General features: G+C 50.7%; 1 protein-coding gene across 2 annotated transcripts in view; it reads left to right on the forward strand.

Moving 5' to 3' along the window:
• The first annotated feature begins 1,355 nt into the window (after nucleotides 1-1,355).
• mmp17a (matrix metallopeptidase 17a) overlaps nucleotides 1,356-17,992 on the forward strand; it is a 125,897-nt gene continuing 109,260 nt past the window's right edge. For both annotated transcript variants that reach the window (XM_072518452.1, XM_072518531.1), the window contains exon 1: nucleotides 1,356-1,984. In XM_072518452.1, the coding sequence (XP_072374553.1) occupies nucleotides 1,895-1,984 (90 nt within the window). In that variant the 5' untranslated portion in view covers nucleotides 1,356-1,894. The remainder of the gene's footprint in view (nucleotides 1,985-17,992) is intronic.

Consider the following 17,992-nt stretch of genomic DNA (forward strand, 5'->3'; position numbering starts at 1 on the left):
ATCCGTGTCCTGCCCACAATACCCTTTCTCATCTATCTTTATATCTTCAGTGAACTTGGCTACAATACACATGCTCCCTTCATCCAAGTTATTGAATTAAATTGTAAATAGCTGAAGTCCCAGCACTGATCCTGGTTACACCCCCCACTGCCTCCGGTTCCCCAACCTTCAAATGATCTATTTATCCTAACTCTCTGCACCCTGTTCATTAGCCAATCCTCTATCTGTGCTGATATATTATCCCCATTACTATCAGCTCTTAGTTTGTACAGCAGCGTTATATGTGGCACCTTATGGAATGCTTCCTTCAAATCCATATCCACAGGATATAGATAGATTGGAGACTTGGGCACAGAAGTGGCAGATGGCGTTTAATCCGGACAAATGCGAGGTGATGCATTTTGGAGGATCAAATCTAGGTATGAATTATACTGTAAATGGCAGAAACCTTTGGAACATTAACATGAAATGAAATGAAAATCGCTTATTGTCACAAGTAGGCTTCAATGAAGTTACTGTGAAAAGGCCCTAGTCGCCACATTCCGGCGCCTGTTCAGGGAGGCTGGTACGGGAATTGAACCGTGCTGCTGGCCTGCCTTGGTCTGCTTTCAAAGCCAGCGATTTAGCCCTGTGCTAAACCAGCCCCTGCTGAGACGCTGAATGCTTTTCTCATGGGCTCATAAAAGGTGCCAATGCCACCGATTGGAAGGGGAGCTGGGGGACGGCAGTGGAAGAAGACCAGAATCTGGGGGCAATATCTACCCCTCAAAAAACATCACCAAATAGAGATTACCCCTGGTCGTTATCACATTGCAGTTTGTGGGAGCTTGCTGTGCGGAAATGGGCGGCTGCATTTTGTACATTGCGACGGTGACTACGCATCCAAATGCTTCACTAAGGGCGGCACGGTGGTGCAGTGGGTTAGCCCTGCTGCCTCACGGCGCCGAGGTCCCAGGTTCGATCCCGGCCCCGGGTCACTGTCCGTGTGGAGTTTGCACATTCTCCCCGTGCCTGCGATGGTCTCACCCCCACAACCCAAAGAGGTGCAGTTTAGCTAAATTGCCCCTTAATTGCGGGGGGAAAAAAAGAATGGGGCACTCTCCACTTATTTAAAAAACCCAAATTACTTCACTGGCTTTGGGGCAGCCTGGGGTGGTGGCAGGCGCTTTAGAAGTGCAAAAGTCTGGTGCAGGTACCAAAAGGGTTTTCTGGCTGTCTCTCTGGGGAGGGGGGGCGGGGGGGAGTGACAGGAGGTGGGTAACAGTCTGGTATGACCCACATCAATCTTACTGCATCGACAAGGGAATGAGGACGTCCTCTGCCAGCATCTCAAACCCTACAGCTTTTCCTGAGAGAGAGGGAGGGGAGAAAGAGAGATGAATGCTTTGCCACACAGAGCAGGGTCTGGGAGCAGAGAGTGAGAGACTGAACTGGTGGAGTTGGCAGCGACTGGCTGTTAACTGCCCTGCACTCATTCGACGCTGAAACCCACCAAATCAATTCAGTGTTTTTTAACTAATGGGTGAGTGGTGAGCTGGTGTGTGTGTGTGTGGAGCTGCGGGGTGGCATTGCTTAGAGAGAGTGTGTGTGTGTGTGCAGAGGATTTGCACTGCCCAGGTCCAATGGAGGGAGGAATAGACACAAAAGTTTATTTCGCCTGCTGTTGATCCTGTTTTTTTTTGCAGATGCAATGGGTTTGGCTGCTGTCTTATTTTTGGAGAGGGGGGAAAACGGGATGTAGCGGAGCCGGTGAGGAGCTGAGAGATTGAGTGCAGCTTGAGGCGGGGGGGGGGGATTTGAAACTGGCTGTGAGAATTTTCACCCAGCAGATGAGCAGGCAGTGAGAGTGGCTGCAACCCCGGAGACCTGTTGGATTTGAAGGCTGCTGCTGGACATGATGTTGACCATGGTGACCGTGCTGATATTGTCCTTGTCCGGGGCACACTCGGGGCCAGCTCCAAGCGACGATATGGACACCGGGATTGTAAGTAACACTTTGCTGTGTGAAGCTGGGGGGGGGGGGAGGGGGGTCTGCTGGGGCTACTGCACAGAGACTGAGTACATAGGCAACATTCAAATGCAGGGAATGCTTTGTGGATCCGGAGTTTGGGGTTCAGATTTAAAAGGGGAAGGAAAAAAAAAGGCAAAATAATTGTGCCGGAGATGTGCAGATGGACACAGAAATGCCGGCCTCGCTGCAAATGGATCAGCCAGTGGACACCGCCTGTGCCAACTTTCACATTGTGTAAATGCAGGCTCCATTGCAGAATCCTGCATTAAACTCATTCCCTGCACATCCTTGGGAGTGTGTGGGTAGGGGTGGAGGGGGGAGAACAGCTGCTCTCAAACCCTGCCTCTCCCCCCCCCCCCCCTCCCCCCTTGGACAGACTATCTGCATGGTGCCTGCAAATAAGGTGAAAGGTTTTTTTTTGACAACCCACAGGTTGCAAGCTGGCACGGGGGAATGGGAGGGGGGGGGGGGGGGGTGGTTAGATTTGCAATTTTGACAGCTTAGACAATGCTTTCTTCTCCCCCAATTTGATGCAAATTGGAATATTTTTGGCACCCATCTGGCAACCCGTAATTTGAGAATCTTTGTTTTCCAAAAACAGAAGGAGAAAATACTTGAGCCCTTTTCTTTTAATATATTTAGAGTACCCAATTCATTTTTTTCCCCCCTCGCAAGTAAGGGGAAATTTAGCGTCCACCAATCCACCTACCCCCGCACATCATCTTTGGGTTGTGGAGGTGAAACCCACGCAGACACGGGGGGAATGTGCAAACTCCACACGGACAGTGACCCGGGGCCGGGATCGAACCTGGGACCGCGGCGCCGTGAGGCATCAGCGCTAACCATTGCGCCACCGTGCTGCCCTCCTTGAGCCCTTTTCAAACAAAGCCACACATCTGAGAGTCTTCCGAAAGAGAGTGTGTGGCCTCTCTCACTGCCAAGCCCAGGGGCTGTACCACCAGCTCAGTCAGCCAGCTCTGTCTCCAGCGACAAACTTCTTTCATCACTGGGTCTTGCTGCATTTTCAGACCCTTTTTGATTCTTCAAAGGTGAAGAAAACGTGTAAAAATGGTCCATATTTTAACAAAGGTGACAGAGGGAGGGAGCGGGTCCATAAAGACGGCAGCAGTCCGGAGCAAACATCTGTAACTGGCGCAAGGAACAGCAGTCTGTTTATTTAAAATAAAAATATCCGATTTTACTTTGCATAGAGTTTCTTTATATCTGAGACTGAGATTGTGGGAGAGCTCCCCCTGATGGCTCATTGCCTGATAGACACTGGTACGTAGTACATAGAACATACAGTGCAGAAGGAGGCCATTCGGCCCATCAAGTCTGCACCGACCCACTTAAGCGCACTTAAGTGATCTTTACCTGGAGGGTACACATCCCCAGGATGTGTGAGTGAAGCCCAGTGGGTAGTGGAATTGCTACACTTGGCCCCATAACTTGAGCACAATTGTCCCATCCCTAATCAAACAAGTCACTCACAGCCCGGCTGTGCGAGAGTCACAGAGATCCGCCACAATGCAGGAAGTGCTCTCCATCTCTCTGAGACTGCAGCCCAGTGAATTTGAGATGGAGGGAGCCTGTTGGAGAATGGTCGGTGCGTTCTGTGTTTGTGTATCAGTAAAAGCCCCTCACAATGGGGGGAGCTTGTTCTGTCTGTTGAGTTTCTCAGTAACTTGGTCTGGGAGTTCAGCTTCTTTAGTTCCAAAAGAAAAAAAAATCGCTTCAGCTTTTATTTAGATTTTGATCATCCGCAAAAATAGACAGAGGGCCCGATTCTCCGATTCTCAGGCTAAATACGGAGGATCCGTGGTGACTTACGTGGAAGAAAATCGCCGGCGCCCCCTCACCAATGCTGCGACTGGCGTGGGGCTAGCAGCCCCGCCACGTAAAATGCACGGCCTCCATGAGAGTGGCCGCGCATGTCGACGACCTGCAGCCGTCGCGCCGTACAACATGGCGCCAGCCGTACGCAGACCCGATCTGCCAGATAGTGGCCCCCCTGGCCACCACCTGGCCACCCCCCCACCAGTCCCCCCTCGCGGAAGCTCCCCCCCCCCCGCCCCGGCCAGCAACACGGCTCCTGCCCGACCGTGGCGGCGCTGGACACAGTCCGCGCCACGCCGGCTTCCCGCGCAGCTGGGACCACACGTCAACAGCGGCTTCGTACACTCGGCCCAACGGGGGCGGAGCATCGGGAGGGGGCCTTCTGGGGACGTCACGAGGCCGTCTCAACGGCGCGCGGCGCGCGAAGGTGCGGTTTCGGAGGGGGCGGAGCATCCAAAACCCACGTAAAACAGGCGCTGCCCCCCAATTCCATCGTAAAACGGGATTCTCCGCCCGATCAGCCATTACGAAATCGGCGTCGGGAAACGGAGAATCTCGCCCAGAATATTTCAGGCACTGGCTTCTTTTGGGAGTTTCTGCACTGACTCAGTCATCAATCTGTCAATGACAGGGCTTCCATTTTCAATCCAGCTTGATCCATTTGCTAAATGAGATAGTGTTTATGTGGCCGTATCATGCCAGCTGTGCGTCAACAGGTTTTAACTCTTGTTTCTGAATCAGGCACTCATGGGTCCAATTCCCAACTGAACATGTAATCGAGGCTGAAACTCCCTGTGCTGCATTGTGACAGTGCTGCACTGTCAGATGTGTCAGATAATATGTCAAACCGAGAACCCACTTGCTCTCTCAAGAGGAGAGGGTGCAGAGGAGGTTTACCAGGATGTTGCCTGGTCTGGAGGGTGTTAGCTATGTGGAGAGGCTGAATAGACTCGGGACTGTTTTCATTAGACTGAAGGAGGTTGAGGGGTGACCTGGTAGAGGTCTACAAGATTATGAGGGGCATGGATAGAGTGGATGGGCAGGCACTCAGTCATCAGGGTGCATAGGTTTAAGCTCCGTGGGGCAAAGTTTAGAGGAGATGTGCGAGGCAGGTTTTTTACACAGAGGGTGGTGAGAGCCTGGAACGCGTTGCCAGGGGAGGCTGTGGAAACAGATACAATAACGGCGTTCAAAAGGCATCTTGACAAACACATGGATAGGATGGGTATCGAGGGATACGGCACAAGGAAGTGCTGAGGGTTTTGGCCAAGGCTGGTATCATGACCGGTACAGGCTGGGCGGGCCGAAGGGCCTGTTCCTGGGCTGTATTGTTCTTTGTTCTTATTCTAATAGATCCCGTGGTCACAATAGGAAGAAGAGTGGGGAATGTAGTGCCCAAGTCAATACCTATACCTCAACCAGCAGCACTAAAAAGATCCAAGCAACTGGGTATTTATCTCATCGCTCTGGGTGGGATCTGGCTGTGCGAGCTTGATCTGCTGTGTGTGCTGCATTACAACAGTCACTGCAGTGCAAGTGTTTCATTGGCTGCAAGGAGGCTCCGGACATCCTGAGAGTGTGAAAGGCGTGGTCCAAATACACATAATCTTCCTTAATTTAAATAGGCAATATCAAAACCCATTCCCATTTGTACAGCCGTGTGTGTTTCGAATCCTAATCGGCTCTTCCACCGACTTGCCACTTCCACTTGTGGATATTTCGCAAAAGCTCGCCTCTTTTCAGCTTGGCAGTAATGCTTCCCCCGGTATCTGAGCTGTTTACAAATCCAAATGAGATCACATTCATGGGATGATTCAAACTCTCAGAGGCCACAGCCCCGTGGCTCACGCCCCCCCCCCCGTCTCGTGCATGCAAACTGCACAATTTGGGACCATGGGCTCAAAGGATGCTGCAATTGCACCTCCTAGTGGCACGGGAGAAATACCAAAAAAACCGCCTGCATGTCCCCACAGCCCCGGTTTGCCAAGTCGGTGTTTGTTTGTGGTGGAGCATTTTGATTAAAGGGACCTTTTGCACGCACCGAAAGAGAAAAATGGGGCCTTGGTTGGACATCTGTCCGAAAGCAGCAATTCCAGGCAGTGCAGGGCTGCCATGGCAACGCAATGGGGGGAGGGCCAGCTTACATTAAGTCTTCAATTCCCCCAGAGTGGGTCATTAAGCCACGGACCTCTGACCCAGAGGTGTCACTGAGTCAAGTTGGGACAAATGTGTGATTTGGGTTGAAAGATAAATCACTGGGATTTCCTTCTGAAACCCTTTGATGCATTTGCACGCTCTCCAAAACAATAAAGAATACAAGAGGCTGGATTCACTGTTTTGGAGGCTAAGAGCCGAAGCTGGCGTGGGAACTGTGGTGTTTTTACGGCAGCAAAATCATCGGCGGCCCCTCACCGATCCTGCGACGGGTGAGGGGCTGGCATCCGCGCCGGGTAAAACTATCGGCTCCCACGATATAAATGCCTTTGAATTGCCGGGTCCCTGGCCTGCAATGGTCGCGCAAGCCGTGCAGGGAGCCGACCTGGCAGATAGTGCCCCCCCTGGCCACCCAGCCGCACGCCAACCGCGCAGTCGGGAACCCAGCCCATCGAGGGAGGAACATCGGGGGAGGGCCTTCAGCTGACACGCCCACGCCGTTCCCACGGCCTGCGCCGCGCGATGCGATGGCGCCATTTCAGAGAGGGCGGGGGAAACAAAACCGCCGTCGCCCCCGATTTGGGCGTCAGAAGGGATTCTCCGCCCGATCACCAATTACAAAATCACCATCGGGGATCGGTGAATCCTGCCCAATGAATTTGGTGCCCAGAATATGTTTGCTGCATATGAGACCCAGTCATAAACCTGCCATCAAGAGAGCAAAGCAGTCCCCCATGTGAAGTCCAACGTTTATATATTCATCGAATCCCAACAGTGCAGAAGGGGGCCATTTGACCCATCGAGTCTGCACCGACCCTTTGAAAGAACACTACCCATGTCTACTCACCCACCTACCCAGTCCTAGCCTCGTAACTCCATAACCTAGCCCGCACATTAATTGGCACTAAGGGACAATGTTATCACGGCCAATCCACCTAATCCGTACATCTTTGGACTGTGGGAGGAAACCGGAGCACCCGGAGGAAACCCACGCAGGCACGGGGAGAACGTGCAGACTCCGCACAGACAGTGACCCAAGGCTGGAATTGAACCTGGGTCCTTGGTGCTGTGAGGCAGCAATGCTATCACTGTGCCACCGTGCTGACCCCAATGTTAGTTGGAAGTCCAACATTGTAGGGTTTAGGCGATGATTTATCCAGCACCGGCGATAATGGCTACCTTCACCAGCAAGTGCTTTTGTTGTCACTTAAGAATGATCTTGTACTTAATGTTGTGCAGGGACTTAGTCTATAGGTATTACAGGCATCTGCTCAATCAACAGGGCTCCGAACCACTGAATCCAAGTCGTTGAACTGTGCCATACCTCTCTTCCTTTTAAAAATCTGACTGAAGTTTGTGAGGGGCTATATGTTGAATTTCTATGAATCATTTTGAAGTATTCTTTTTTTCTAACTGTGCCACACTCGATTAGTCACTGGGATGAATTTTGAATGTTGGCCAACGGAGATTTGGAAAAGCCAATAGCGCTGGCAAAGTTCCGAAATGTGATCTCAATCTAATTAATCGGGAGTATAAAAGCAAATTACTGCGGATGTTGGAATCTGAAACAAAAGTCTGAGAACACGCACTAACAGACTCAAAAATAGCTTCTTCCCCGCTGTTACCAGACTCCTAAACGACCCTCCTGTCGACTGATCTGGGGCGGGATTCTCCCACCCTCCGAGCCGGAATCGCGCCCGGCGTGGGGGCGGAGAATAGCCGTTCACGCCAGAAATCCGGCTCGATGGCGCTTCCGTGATTCTCCGCGGACCCACCAGTAGCGTGCGCGCGGTCGATGCGGTGCCGATCGGGGGCCATTGGAAGAGGCCCCCATGGCAATTCTCCGCAGTAGACCGGCCGAACCCCCGTCGGCGTGGTTTACATCTGGTACCACCCGGCGGGAGCTCAGACCCGCGGCCGCGGTGGCGGTCCTGGTGGGGGGCGGGGGGGTATCTGACTCCGGGGGGGGGGGGGGGGTCTCAGCGGTGGCCACCAATCGGCGGGCCATCGCGATCTGGGGGGGGGGGAACTACCTTCCTCCGCGCGGGCCCCCTGTGTGTGTTCGTCATGTCGGCTGGAAAAAGTCCGGAGTGATTCTCGCCCGTTTTCCGGCAGGCGTGGGGCTTAGTCACCAGAAGGGAGAATCCCGCCCCTGAAATCTTCACACATCTTCCCTACAGTACCACACCCGATGCCTGTGTCTATGTATTTACAATGTGTATTTTATGTCGACCCTATTATGTATTTTCTGTTCATGTACAGAATTACCTATCTGGACTGTACGCCGAACAATACGTTTCACTGGACCTCGGTACACGTGACAATAAACAAATCCAATCCAAAACAGAGAATGGTGGAAAATCTCATCAGACCTGACAGCATCTGTGGAAAGTGGACAGAGCTAACGTTTCGAGTCTGGATGACGCTGCGCCAGAATGGATGTCACCCAGGCTCGAAACGTTAGCTCCGTCCACTCTTCACAGACGCCGTCAAGAGATTTCCCAGCATTTTCTGTTTTTGTATTGAATCAGGAAACTTGAAATGTGGAACTGAAGGCCAAAACACCAACTGCGACCTCACTGCAAAAAGATTGCTTTGTATCTGTCTCCTGCTTTCTATTGTAACCGATGGCTAATGGTGTTCATCCACCTTGAACAGCCACTGAACTGCCAAACACCAAAATAACGCGAAAGCCTCTCGACCCCATTTGCTTAGATTTATTGTGATTTGTCCCGAGGTACAGGGAAAAGTATTGGTCTGCGTACAGTCCAGGCAGATCATTCCATCCATGAAAAAACATACGATAGATACACAATGTAAATCCATAGGCACAGGCATCGGGTGAAGCACACGGAGTGTAGTACTGCTCAGCAGAGAAGATGTGTGGAGAGATCAGTTCAGTCCATAAGAGGGTCATTCAGGAGTCTGGTAACAGTGGGGAAGAAGCTGTTTTTGAGTCTGTTCGTGCGTGTTCTCGGACTTCTGTATCTCCTGCCCGATGGAAGACGTTGGAAGAGTGAGTAAGCCGGGTGGGAGGGGTCTTTGATTATGCTGCCCGCTTTCCCCAGGCAGCGGGAAGTGTAGATGGAGTCAATGGATGGGAGGCAGGTTCGTGTGATGGGCTGGCGGTGTTCACGACTCTCTGAAGTTTCTTACAGTCTTGGGCCAAGCAGTTGCCATACCAGGCTGTGATGCAGCCAGATAGGATGCTTTCTATGGTGCATCTGTAAAAGTTGGTAAGAGTCATTGTGGACATGCCGAATTTCCTTAGTTTCCTGAGGAAGTACAGGCGCTGTTGTGCTTTCTTGGTGGTAGTGTCGACGTGGGTGGACCAGGACAGAGTTTTTGTGATGTGCACACAGAAAGCTGTTAACCATCTCCACCTCAGCCCCGTTGATGCTGACAGGGGTGTGTACAGTACTTTGCTTTCTGAAGTCAATGACCAGCTCTTTAGTTTTGCTGACATTGAGGGAGAGATTGTTGTCGCTGCACCACTCCACTAGGTTCTCTATCTCCCGCCTGTATTCTGACTCCTCGTTGTTCGAGATCCGGCCCACTACAGTCGTGTCATCAGCAAACTTGTAGATGGAGTTGGAGCCAAGTTTTGCCACGCAGCCATGTGAGTATAGGGGGCGTAGTAGGTGGCTAAGTACGCAGCCTTGCGGGGTCTCAGTAGTGAGGACGATCGTGGAGGAGGCGTTGTTGTTTATCCTTACTGATTGCGGTCTATGGGTCAGGAAGTCGAGGATCCAGTCGCAGAAGGAGGAGCCAAGTCCTAAACCATTTGCGTGAGATTGTGAGGAAAAACCACTGTACTATGAATCGCTGCAGCCTTTAAATAAAGTGCTACAGCTGTGATTTGTATCAGAGTTGAGTTTCATGAGCTTGGTGATTTCTAACACTGGGGAGAGTTGTTCGTTATTTGATAAGGAAATACATTGAATTTTATAGCACACAAACAGGTAGTATTTATGCTCCAGGTGGGCGTCACTTCATCCCACCCCTATCATCAGATCCATCAGTTTCTTTCTCTCCCATATGTGTATCCAGCTTCCCTTAAATACCTCAACACTATTCACCTCAACCACTTCCTGTGGGAGTGAGCCCTTCCCTGGGGAAAGAAGCTTCTCCGGAATTCCCCACTGGATTTTTTAGTAAATGTCTTATATTTGTGGCCCTTAGTTCCAGTCTCTTCCACCAGTGGGAACATCTTCTCTGCCTCTACTCAAATCCCCCACCTAAATCTTAAAGATGTCTATCACATCACCTCTTTACTGTCGGTGACTGCCAACCAGCTTGCTCGTTCCTTTCTGATGGTTATAACCTCCCAGTTCTGCTGTCGCTTTTGTAAATCCTTTTTTGCACCTTTTCCACTGCCTCTGCGACCTTTTTGGAACAAAGAGACAAGGGGCGGGGTTCTCCATTCCCCGATGCCGATTTCGTCACCGGAGATCGGGCGGAGAATCCCGAGCGAATCGGGGGCGGTGCCTGTTTTTCGGATGCTCCGCCCCTTTCAAAACGGCTTCATCGGTGAGTACACTGCACGCCGTTGGGACGGACTCAGGGCGTTACCTGAAGGGCTCCCCCCCAACCCCCCCCCCCCCCCGCCCCCCCCCGATGCTCCGCCCGATGGGCCGACTTCCCGGCGCCGCGGTTCACGCGTGGTCTCAGATTTCGTGAACCAGGCGTGGTGGCTGCGGACGGTGTCCAGGGCCGCCACAGTCGGGGGAGGGGGGGGGGGGTCAGGGGGTGGCGAGGGGGTGCCCGGGGGGGGGGGGGGCCCAAATCTGACTGGCCGGGTTCCGCGTGCGGCAGGCGGCAAGTTGTACGGCGTGACCACTGCGGGCCGGCGGCGTGCATGGCCACGGACCCGCCGATCCTCTGGCGCGGCTGCTAGCCCCTCACCGGTGGAAGGGTCGGTGCTGGGGCCTCGCCGATTTTTTTCCGTCGCAGAACTAGACACTTTCTCCGGACATAGCCTCAAAGTCGGATAATCCAGCCCAAAAACTTCTGCAGCACTCCAAACAACATCTAACTAGAGCTGTAACATTTCAGCTCTGTCCCTCTGAGACGCTTTGTTGTTTTATTTGTGGCCTTATTAACCTGGAATGCTATTTTTAGCAATGTGCATGTCAGATAGGCCTGATCCCTTTGCTCCCCTGACCTCGATGAAACTCTTATTTTCAAGAAACATGTGATCTTCTTTTGCATCACATCAAAATTCACCACCTGACACTTTCCTACATTGAAATAAATGTGATATTTACTCGGGCCAGTGGACCTGAATTTAACAAACCAATCAAGCATTGCCCAGGGCCAACGCAACCTTCAGTATTTGGAACCAATCCCCTGTTCCTGACACTGGTGTCTTTGAAATAAAATGTGTTCACTTTCCTCCCCTTCATCGTTCCGCCCACCACTGTCCTCAGGCAGGAGAGCTGGGGGGCTACCGCTCGCCGACCTCCATCCACACAGTTCCTCAGCCCGACCCCAGGGGATAGACTGGTGACCTTTCACCTCTCTGCCCCTCCCTGCCCGAGACTGGGGGAAGGTCAGCATTCCTGCCTTGAACACTCGGCCACACCTCAGGAGAGCAGATTGCTTCATCACGGCTGGTCTATCGGACGTAGGTGAGGGATGTGCCGGAGGAATTTTCCAAGAATTTTCCTGGATTGGCCATAATGTTTACTCTCCCTTGCCTCTTCCCAGGGAGGCGGGAGGCAGTGTGTCAGGTTGAAGATTGGGGAGAGGTCTGATGGTGGTTCAGCTGTGGCTCAGGGTAAGAACCCTTACTCCTAGGCCTCATGTCCCAGTTCAGGGACCTCAGCGCAGAATCCGGGCTGACGTTTCCAGCGAGGGAGGGCTGCGCTGGCACAGGTGTCAACTTTTGGACAAGACTTTAAATCGAGACCCAGTCTGCCCTGTCAGCTGGGTGCAAAATCCCGTGGCTCCATTCGAAGAATAGCAGGTGAATTGTCCCAGCGTCCCAGCCATTACTTATCCTCAGTGAACATCAGGCAAATGAAAGGTTGTCCTGTCAATATCACATTGCTGCTTGTGGGACCTTACTGTGTGCAAATGGGCTGTCACATCGCTGCATCACAACAGTAACTACGCCTCTAAAGTACTTAATTGGCTGTAAAACACTTGGAGAGGTGCTGAGGTTATGAAAGGCGCTACAGAAATGCAAGTCTTCTGGTCATCTCGTGTTTGAAGTTGTTGCGTTTCTCTTATCTGTTAATTTGTTGATCCTCTTTAACTCTGCACTTCCCAGGGCAGCACAGTGGCACAGTGGTTAGCATCGCTGCCTATGGCGCTGAGGACCCGGGTTCAAATCCCGGCCCTGGGTCACTGTCCTTGTGGCGTTTGCACGTTCTCCCCGTGTCTGCGTGGGTTTCGCCCCCACAACCCAAAGATGTGCAGGATAGGTGCATTGGCCATGCTAAATTGGCCTTTAATTGGAAAAAATAATTGGGTACTCTAAATTATTTTTAAAAACTCTGCACTTCCTGCTTAATATTAGTAGGTAATGCGACAGATAATCTTACTTTTTTTAATGTGTTTCTAACTCATCACAAGACCATAATCTCTCGGTGCAGGGGATTAAAGGACATCACTTATTAATCTCCCGGCGTCTGTTTTATCTGTAATCACATCTGAATGATTAGACCCCGTGGGTGGAATTTTCCTGTCGCTAGGCAGAGTGACAATTTCTGGCTGAAACCCCGCCTGTCGCCCTCGAGCTGCAGAGACCAGCTTTTCGTTTCCGAGCCTCTCTGAACACCCCCCCCCACCCCCACCCCGCCCCTCGCAGAGACGGGGGACCCCACCCCATCCACAAACAACAGGGACTCTTTCCCCCCACCACCACCCCTCCTCACCACCACCGCCATTGACATCAAGCCTCTCACCGTGCCCCCCACCCCAAGCAACAACCTCAAGGGTCTCTGTTCTCAGTTTAATATTTAGTGGACCTTTTGTGAATTGATTTAGATTCAGTGTCTTGTGTAACAAGATACAGCGAAAAGTATGGGCAGCATGGTAGCAGAGTGGTTAGCACTGTTGCTTCACAGCTCCAGTGTCCCAGGTTCGATTCCGGCTTGGGTCACTGTCTGTGCGGAGTCTGCACATCCTCCCCGTGTGTGCGTGGGTTTCCTCCGGGTGCTCCGGTTTCCTCCCACAGTCCAAAGATGTGCAGGTTAGGTGGGTTGGCCATGATAAATTGCCCTTAGTGTCCAAAATTGCCCTTAGTGTTGGGTGGGGTTACTGGGTTATGGGAATAGGGTGGAGGTGTTGACCTTGGGTAGGGTGCTCTTTCCAAGAGCCGGTGCAGACTCGATGGGCCGAATGGCCTCCTTCTGCACTGTAAATTCTATGCGATTTCTATGAAATCATTTATATATATAACAAATAACAGTGGACCCAGCACCGATCCCTGAGGCAGACCGCTGGTCACAGGCCTCCAGTTCGAAAAACAACCATAAGACCATAAGACCCCCCTCAATCACCCTTTGTCTTCTGTCGTCATTTTGTATCCAATTGGCACCCTCACCCTGGATCCTGTGAAATTTAACCTTCTACAACAACTTAGCATGCGGTACCTTGTCAAAGGCCTTGCTAAAATCCATGAAGACAACGTCGACCGCACTGCCTTCATCTACCTTCTTGGTTACCCCTTCAAAAAAACTCAATCAAATTTGTGAGTCATGCTTTTCCACGCACAAAGCCATGCTGACTTTCCCTAATCAGTCCTTGCCTCTCTAAATGCCTGTAGATCCTGTCTCACAGAATACCTTCTGACAACTTACCCACCACAGACGTTAGGCTCACCGGTCTGTAGTTCCCAGGCTTTTCCCTGAGGCCCTTCTGAAACAAAGGCACAACATTTGCTGCCCGTGTCTGCGTGGGTTTCCTCCGGGTGCGCCGGTTTCCTCACACAAGTCCCAAAAGACGTGCTTGTTAGGCGAATTGGAGATTCTGAATTCTCCCTCAGTGTACCCGAACAGGCGCCGGAATGTGGCGACTAGGGGATTTTACAGTAACCTTATTGCAGTGTTAATGTAAGCCTACTTGTGACAAAAAGATTATTATTGTTCTGCGCACCGTCCAGACAGATCGTTCCGTACATGAAAAACGTAGGACTAACGATAAATATGCAATGTAAATACATAGACACAGGCTGCGGGTGAAGCACACGGAGTGTAGTATCACTCAGTAGAGAAGATGCGTAGAGTTCAGTTCAGTCCATAAGAGGGTCATTCAGGAGTCCGGTAACAGTGGGGAAGAAGCTGTTTTTGAGTCTGTTCGTGCGTGTTCTCAGACTTCTGTATCTCCTGCCTGATGGAAGAAGTTGGATGAGTGAGTAAGCCGGGTGGGAGGGATCTTTGATTACGCTGCCCGCTTTCCCCAGGCAGCGGGAGGTGTAGATGGAGTTAATGGATGGGAGGCGGGTTCGTGTGATGGACTGGGCGGTGTTCACGACTCTCTGAAGTTTCTTGCGGTCCTGGGCCGAGCGGTTGCCATACCAGGCTGTGATGCAGCCTGATAGGATGCTTTCTATGGTGCATCTGTAAAAGTTGGTAAGAGTCAATGTGGACATGCCGAATTTCCTTAGTTTCCTGAGGAAGTATAGGCGCTGTTGTGCTTTCTTGGTGGTAGCGTCGACGTGGGCGGACCAGGACAGATCTTTGGAGATGTGCACCCCTAGGAATTTGAAACTGCTAACCATCTCCACCTCGGCCCCGTTGATGCTGACAGGGGTGTGTACAGTACTTTGCTTCCTGAAGTCAATGACTAGCTCTTTAGTTTTGCTGGCATTGAGGGAGAGATTGTTGTCGCTACACCACTCCACTAGGTTCTCTATCTCCCTCCTGTATTCTGATTCGTCGTTATTCGAGATCCGGCCCACTATGGTCGTATCGTCAGTATCGTCAGCAAACTTGTCGACAACAAAATTGAACTACTGTTTACTGATAACTTGATTGTGACAATTCTGAACATTTGACTTGAGTGTTGAGGCTGTCACCTGATCTTCACCATCCATTAGCTGAGACTATCTTTGACAGCTCTGAATTCTTGAGCCTAATTAACCACTTATCTTTAACAAGCATGTCAATTTGTTTAATTATAATTTGGAATTTATCCTCCCCCCACCCCACCGCCCCCCCCCCCCCACCGCCCCACCCCCCCCACCCCCCCCCACCCCCCCCCCCCCCACCCCCCCCACCCCCCCCCCCCCCCCCCCCCCCACCCCCCCCCCCCCGGCCACGTTCTTTATTAATTAACAAACCAGTTGCTCTGCACCTCACCCCGTAGCCAGGCTCTTGTCCAACTGGATAAGGAGAGCAATTGGTCAACAATGTGTCGAGGTGTCAGCTGTAGTCCAGTGGGGGGCGCTCTCAAACCTTGACCACATCCATCCAGGCTGATACCTCCACTGCGGGATCGCTGCACTCTCGGTGGGGCTATCTTTTGGACAGGGTGCTAGACCTGGGCTCAGCCACAATTTTTACCTCAAGAACCTTTTTAAAAAATTGCCTGAAATCTATTGGGAGCTACTGAAACAAAAACAAAAAAATCATCATTTCTAAAGACTTGCCGAATTGTCAAGTGTTCCTAGCTGAATACAGAATTTGCACGAACAGTAAAAAGTGCATGTATTACATTTGTATATCGGTGCAAAAAAAAATCTAAATTAAAATAGGCCCAATTTTGAATTATCGTGTTTTTTGACATTTTTTTTAAAGTGCAATTTTGACAGCAGTCATCTTACGAGACTTGGAAGTAATAATTTCTCAGCTATTGATTCTCACGATAAATAATAGCTTCTAATAGCACATTCAGAATATTTATTATCTCAGCTATATAAGGAACAATAATGTTCACATCTATAAAACCTCTTCATTAAACCAAACGCAGTTTCCAGAACCTTGACATAGCTAAACCGCTTTCGTTAAAATAATCATTTGAAACCATGAAATGCAGCAAATTGATTACATCCCCACTAGAAAAGCTAGCTTCCCGCCTTTCTAAATTTAACTTGGTCGGCTTTTCGCATGTTAATGTGATCCAATTGGCGAAGGTACCGGGCGACAAATGCGATGTTCCACAGCTGGAGTTTGTAGACCCCCTGTGTTAAACCAAGACCCCTTTGGCCTCTCAAGCGCATGTCATAGCTCCCGTGTCCCCATTTGAAGAACAGCAGGGGTGCACCCTCCTCATCTCCTCGGTCCATATTTATCACAGCCAATTTAAGCCAGGCGGCACGGTAGCACAGTGGTTGGCACAGTTGCTTCACAGTGCCAGGGTCCCAGGTTCGATTCCCAGCTTGGGTCACTGTCTGTGCGGAGTCTGCACGTTCTCCCCGTGCCTGCGTGGGTTTCCTCCGGGTGCTCCGGTTTCCTCCCACAAGTCCCGAAAGACGTGCTTGTTAGGTGAATTGGACATTCTAAATTCTCCCTCTGTGTACCCGAACAGGTGCCGGAATGTGGCGACGAGGGGATTTTCACAGTAACTTCATTGCAGTGTTAATGTAAGCCTACTTGTGACAATAAAGATTATTATTATTCAAATAATCATAACACAGATAGAGGCCATTAACTCCATTGTGCCTGGCATCCCTTCGAATGTGCAATCCAATTAATAATGATCTTTATTATTGTCACAAGTAGGCTTACATTAACACTGCAATGGAGTTACTGTGAAAATCCCCTAGTCGCCAGATTCCGGCGCCTGTTCGGGTACACAGAGGGAGAATTCAGAATGTCCAATCCACCTAACCTGCACATCTTTGGACTGTGGGAGGAAACCGGAGCACCCGGAGGAAACCCACACAGACACGGGGAGAACGTGCAGACTCCGCACAGACAGTGACCCAAGCCGGGAATCGAACCTGGGACACTGGTGCTGTGAAGCAACAGTGCTAACCACTGTGCAATTAGTCGCACTCTCCAGATTCTTCGTCCATTATCCTTTACAAGATGGCCTCCCCCAGTGTCCTGATCAGTTTTAGTCCCTGATCTGAGCCTCGTGGCCAGTGCTCTTCAAGTGCAATCACCTGGCAAACAGGTCCACCATCTCGTGCACAGCAGGATTAGACACTCAGTGGATGAGCTAATGATCGGATGGTTGGGTCGCCCTGGCGATATGATAATGCGCTGTACAAATGTAAGCTCTTTCACTCAGAATTTTCCCCTGGAATATCCTTTGTGCTTGAAAGCGCTGAAAGCATTCCAACATGCCATTTTAATACAACAGATCAAAAATGTGCTTATCGTTTTTTTTCTCTACCATTTCTACTCCACAAACCTCTCATGATTCACTACGAAAGGGCATTAAATGTAAAAACAGTACCCAAAAAGATTTACCAGTTCATAATTTCATCCCATACATAGAGACATCCTTGAGTGTTTATCTCACAATCTCAAGAGTGCGATCATAAATATTCATGGCAATAATAAATGAACAGTTTGACTAAACTGTCAGTCCCACTCAGGAATTAACATTTGCTGCTTTTAAAGTCTTACAACGCTGTGAAGGATACGATCAATTAGAGCTTTGTACAGTACAGTGAAATGAGCTCTTCCATCCTGAAATCTTCCCTACTGCTCTGGAGTGCTTAATTGTCATGCGAGGTTTCCAGAAACTCTTTAAAACATGCACATTTTACAAAACGAAAGGACGTGCATTTCTATAGCACCTTTCACAACCTCGGGATGTCCCGAAGCCCTCTGTCGCCAATGAGGCACTCTTTGAAGCGCAGTCACCGTTGCAATGTAGGAAGAGTGGAGCCAATTTGTGCACGGCAAGATCCCACAAACAGTAATGTGACAATCACCAGTTAGTCTGTCTGTGCGGAGTCTGCACGTTCTCCCCGTGTCTGCGTGGGTTTCCTCCGGGTGCTCCGGTTTCCTCCCACAAGTCCAAAGATGAGCAGGTTAGGTGGATTGGCCGTAATAAAATCCCCTCTAGTGTCCAAAATGTTCAGGTGGG

This window comes from Scyliorhinus torazame, chromosome 1, assembly GCF_047496885.1.
Source record: "Scyliorhinus torazame isolate Kashiwa2021f chromosome 1, sScyTor2.1, whole genome shotgun sequence".
Taxonomy (NCBI): Eukaryota; Metazoa; Chordata; class Chondrichthyes; order Carcharhiniformes; family Scyliorhinidae; genus Scyliorhinus; species Scyliorhinus torazame.